The 5,206-nt window shown below is 43.1% G+C and overlaps 1 protein-coding gene across 1 annotated transcript in view; it reads right to left on the bottom strand.

Annotated features, from left to right (window-relative positions):
- The window catches only part of sgcg (sarcoglycan, gamma), a 184,718-nt gene extending 182,435 nt beyond the window's left edge, over window positions 1-2,283 (bottom strand). Inside the window, exon 1 of the mRNA XM_010778466.1 lies at window positions 2,053-2,283. Coding sequence (XP_010776768.1) covers window positions 2,053-2,283 — 231 coding nt within the window. The remainder of the gene's footprint in view (window positions 1-2,052) is intronic.
- Between the last annotated feature and the right edge of the window lie 2,923 nt (window positions 2,284-5,206).

Genomic DNA, 5,206 nt, shown 5'->3' with positions numbered 1-5,206 from the left:
CAAAATCATGCAGCCCTAACAAGCGGCCCAGATGGGTTTTCTCCGCAGGGTGGCTGGCGTCTCCCTTAGGGATAAGGTGAGAGGTTCAGTCATCCAGGAGGGACTCGGAGTTGAACCGCTCCTCCTTCGCGTCGAAAGGAGCCAGTTGAGGTGGTTCGGGCACCTAGTTAGGAATCCTAACTAGGTGCCCGAACCACCTCAACTGGCTCCTTTCGACGCGAAGGAGGAGCGGTTCAACTCCGAGTCCCTCCCGGATGACTGAACTTCTCACCTTATCCCTAAGGGAGACGCCAGCCACCCTGCGGAGAAAACCCATCTCGGCCGCTTGTATCCACGATCTCGTTCTTTCGGTCATGACCCATCCTTCATGACCATAGGTGAGGGTAGGGACGGAAATGGCCCGGTAGACAGAGAGCTTTGCCTTCTGGCTCAGCTCCCTTTTCGTCAAAGCAGGGACGTGCGCAGACATTTGGAGGGGCTATTGCTCTAAACTGGAAAAAGGGCCTCCCCCCCGAAAAAAAATATAAGACCAAAACGTTTATTNCATTAACTAAATTGAAGAGTAATTCACATCATCATCTCATAACAAAATAAGCTAAGGCAACTACTTGCATTCGGTGACTTGATTTTTAAAATGAAAACCAGGGACATTTTTTGTTTTGCGGTCGATATCTCATTAAAATATCTAATGTTAATAACTATTAAAGAAAAACTGGGGACAATTCAATGTAGTTTTACCATTGCAGACATACTGTGTCCCGTACCTGTGCACGTCCCTGCGGTAAAGCGACTGCAGTACCGCTCCCGCTGCTCCGATTCTCCGGCCCATCTCACGCTCCATTGTTCCGTCACTCAAGAACAAGACCCCGAGATACTTGAACTCCTTCACTTGGGGTAAGGACTCATTCCCTACTTGGAGTGGACAGTCCATCGGTTTCCTGCTGAGAACCATGGCCTCAGATTTGGAGGTGCTGATCCTCATCCCAGCCGCTTATTTGATTAAGTTGATTATGTATATTGTTGAAGTATTGAATTACACNGGATTTTGATAGGTGGCGCTAGTGAGCAAGTTGAAATATTTTAACCCATTGACTCCAGAATGTTGTAATTTTTACCGGTCCTGGCGTCCATGCAAAATTATACAACTTTTTGAGTATTTTAAAGGCCTCAAAAGCAGGAAAGATGGCGACTAAAAATAATAATAATAATAATTCCACCAATAACAATAGGTTTCCTCGCACTTCGTGCTAGGACGCCGTCGGGTCCTAGCACATCGAGCTCGGGCCCTAATAATAATAATTCCACCAATAACAATAGGTTTCCTCGCACTTCGTGCTAGGACGCCGTTGGGGTCCTAGCACTCCGTGCTCGGGCCCTAATAAGAAAAAGAATAATACCACCAATAACAATAGGTTCCTCGCACTTCGTGCTAGGACGCCGTCGGGTCCTAGCGCTCCGTGCTCGGGCCCTAAAAATTGCTATTGCTATTTTTACTTGTTACAACAGAGGAAGCAGCAAATGCTGTGTGCTTGTTCTTGAAATGTCTTTCAAGATTAAATGTTCTGTGGTTGCTAATTTCTCACAATATATCAAGCATGCAGTAAAGCCAGCATTGTTGGCAGTAAAGGCAAAGGAATCCACACGCAGAATTTGAATGTCTATTTCATTTGTGATTTTTTTTGGATTTAACAACGGATATAGTTTTCCAAAGCCGTGGGTCTAATATTTAGTATTAGCCACCCCCGTAAGGACGAGGCTCATACATTAGCTGACGAAATATTCCTATTTTTTCACTGTCACAGTATCACCTCAAACTCCAAGATAAAGGGTGAGTCCACTGTTCAACAAATAGCTGTTATTCCTTTCCATGTTATTTGTTGTCAAAGCTACAGGGAGCCACTTCAGAGGGGTTGCCTATCCCAGAACTAGGATAGGTTTTGGCAATGATACTGGCATGTTAATATAAAAGATGTCCTGGTGGGACAGGGAGAAGCTGGAAACTGGGAGAAGTGTGTCCGGAGCTCTGGCTCTCTGAGCGGGGTTGGTACTCACCCTGACCCGGGCCTCTGTGAGGTTGGTCCACACTGCGATCTCCTCCCTGGTACTCATGTCGGGGTAGCGGTTCCTCTGGAAGGTGGCCTCCAGCTCCTGCAGCTGCTGGCTGGTGAAGTGAGTCCTCTGCCTCCTCTGCTTCTTCTTCAGGGAGCCGTCCTCAGCGCTGGACTCATCCAGCTGGTTCTGCTGGGATTTCTCTGTGTCTGCATCAGAGAGAAAGGGTGACATGAGGACACTGGGAACATGGAGGGGAGTAGACAGAAACAACCTAGAACAGTTAGTACATATAGACTCACTATCTAATTTATCATTGTGTATTCATTTGATTTTTTTGATTTTTGTGATTTTTGATCTATGTATGTTATTAATGCTGTATATAATTGTATATATAATTGTTGTATATAATATAAAGTAGCATCACATTGAAGTACAAGTGTATACCTGAACTTTCTTCCGGTATTTCTATTTAAATATGTTTGGTGGACTTGTTGTTGCTAAAAGCATAATGATGGAAAAAGAATCAGTTCAAGCCAATTTATGATTTATAATAATGATTGTTCCCTTTTATAACTGGAGAATTATATATACTCTGACCCTTGATTTTCAGCTGACCTGCTGAGCTTTCAGTAAGACTGATTTAATTAAATGAAAATCTACCAACATCGTTTCCGTTTTCCCTATAATTAGTACCAGATTTCCTAGTCCCTTTCAAAGACACTGCAGTGAAACCTTCACACAGCCGCTTTCTGCAGGTATTCTGACGCCTGCAGCTCTGTCTGCTGAAACTGACTGCCTTTTATTGTCAGATCCCACATAATCTGAAATCCCTCCTGACAAGCATGGTTGTGACCTTGCCAATAGATAATCATTCCAAACACTGCATTACGTTCAAAGATGTGCAGCAGCAGTGTGTGATTGTATTTGGCCCCCAACGCGATGGTTTAAAGGACCACACATCCATGTTGTGTCTGCCAGGCTTCACCCTGCCAGATCTCTCCAACAATTTGAGGACCTCACAGAAAGGAGTGAAATTAGTTGGCCAGCTAATCCTGCAGATCAGGCTTTTGTGACTGGGGCAAGTTGGGCTCTGTTTGGCGAGGGTTTAGCTCACGGAGCAGTTCGAAATGATCAGCAGGGTTTAAAAAGAGGCTCCACAGGGCCACCGGCAAAACCAATAAGGGCCAGGCAGGGCTGTTATCTGCCAGTAAACTGACACTGGGTAAGCTGTCACTTAAGGCCAATGTCTAAAACACAATACTGCGGAAAGGGCAGCCATTTTTAGAGTGGCGCGGACCAACAATAGGAGCAATCTGACTGATAATGTGCCGACATGACAGAGCTGTTCCAGGTCAGCCTCTCTCACAGCTCTAATCTGGAAAACAACTACACGAGGCTTTTAACTAAATCTCTTTTAAACATCTGGAAAACAGCAAAATGCAGATACAGACCATCACATATTTGGTCCAGGTCAAAGCTTTTAAAAGCCAAACAGTCTCTCAAAGGTCAAATCAAAGTCCGTTTTAACAGGAGCTGCACCTCTTTTCAGAGAGGACGCTCATTATGAAGAGACTCAGCCAGCTCAGTCCTGGGTGTGAGACACAGAGCCTGAAGCATGGGCGTCAGCGCTGTGTACCGCGGTGCGCTCTTTTATTCCTCACTGTAACCCAGCCCTGATAGAAGGGGGAATCTAGTGTAACTTGTTATAAGGAGAACAAAACCCAACCAACTGTAGGAGATGTGTTTGCCGTTAGAATCTTTTATTAAAAATCCATTCATGACTATTGTGTTTTCAATATTGTTTTGTGATTTAGCAAGCAGCATGTCAGGGCGATCTGCTGGAATCATCTGTATTTAAATGAACTGATCAAGACAAGAACCTGAAGTAAAGATCTCTACATCAAAAATATTAAGCTTAAAATAAAACGAATTTACACACAATGCCAGTTGGGGTGTATTTACTAAACCCTAAGAGTTATTAATCATACATCTAAAAATACAGAGTGTAAGCTAAATATGTAAGAATTTTTTTATTGCAAAATAGAAACATTTCTTTATTTAATTTAAATTGTCGCGGTTAATTGAACAGAAAATCTACGATTTGTAAGGCTTTTCTTGGGAACATAAAGATTAAATGAATAGCTTTATTTCACACATTTCACTTACATCTACAGAAATGTAATCACTGCATTATTGCATGCTTTTGCTTTAATGCACCTGAGATACTGTCATGCTGCTTCTCTTTGTACCTCCATAGGAGCCATTTAACATTCATAAACACATGGAGGAAGGCTTTACAGGCAGCACATGAGTTTGACTTCAGACAGAATTCTTGAGAGCTACGTAACTGAGCTGCACAAGACCTCTTTAAGACTGCAAACACACACACACACCAAGCATTTTACACCACATTTCACTCCAAAATAGTTTGTGTTTGACAGTTTGTTAGTGCTGGATTTCTAACCACACACAGTTTAGCAATTAGATTGGGTTACGCGCACACACACACACACACACACACACACACACACACACACACACACACACACACACACACACACACACACACACACACACACACACACACACACACACACACACACACTCCTGGTGACTCACTCCACTCTCAAATGATAACTTTAAAGCATGCTTTGCTGAATCCTCAGTGCCAGGATTTAACTAAAATCATCACGGAAAGAATGACTTAGATGTTGACGGCGGGAGCTGGACGTCTCTCATGTTTTTAAGACGAGGAAAACAAACTATTCTGTTTCTTTTCCCTCTGCGGATGAACTTGGAGCGTTTTCTGAGAGGAAGCTGCATCCACCGCAGTTTACAGTGACTATAAATATTATCATCAGTGCCCAGAAGAAGGATTAAAGAGTGGAGTCTCGCCCACTTTAATGCTCCGTAAAAAAGTTTGTGAATCATCAGCTGCAGGACAAGAGGTCATAAAACATTCAACTTTATTCTGGAGCCACTGTAAACATATTAAAACAGTTAGAACGTGCCCAAAAACGATATATATTGAAAATGCAAACTTGCAAATTCAGAGTTGTTGTTAATTACAGACCTAACATCAATTAAGGTTTAGTTTTTCAAAATCTGTATCTCTACAGGAAACTCAGGGAAACTAGCAGGGAGCTCCAAATGG

The sequence above is a fragment of the Notothenia coriiceps genome, unplaced genomic scaffold (genome assembly GCF_000735185.1).
Source record: "Notothenia coriiceps isolate Sejong01 unplaced genomic scaffold, NC01 NC01_scaffold00019001, whole genome shotgun sequence".
Taxonomy (NCBI): domain Eukaryota; kingdom Metazoa; phylum Chordata; class Actinopteri; order Perciformes; family Nototheniidae; genus Notothenia; species Notothenia coriiceps.
The sequence above is the reverse complement of the archived record's forward strand: the minus strand, read 5'-3'. Positions and strand labels throughout refer to the sequence as shown.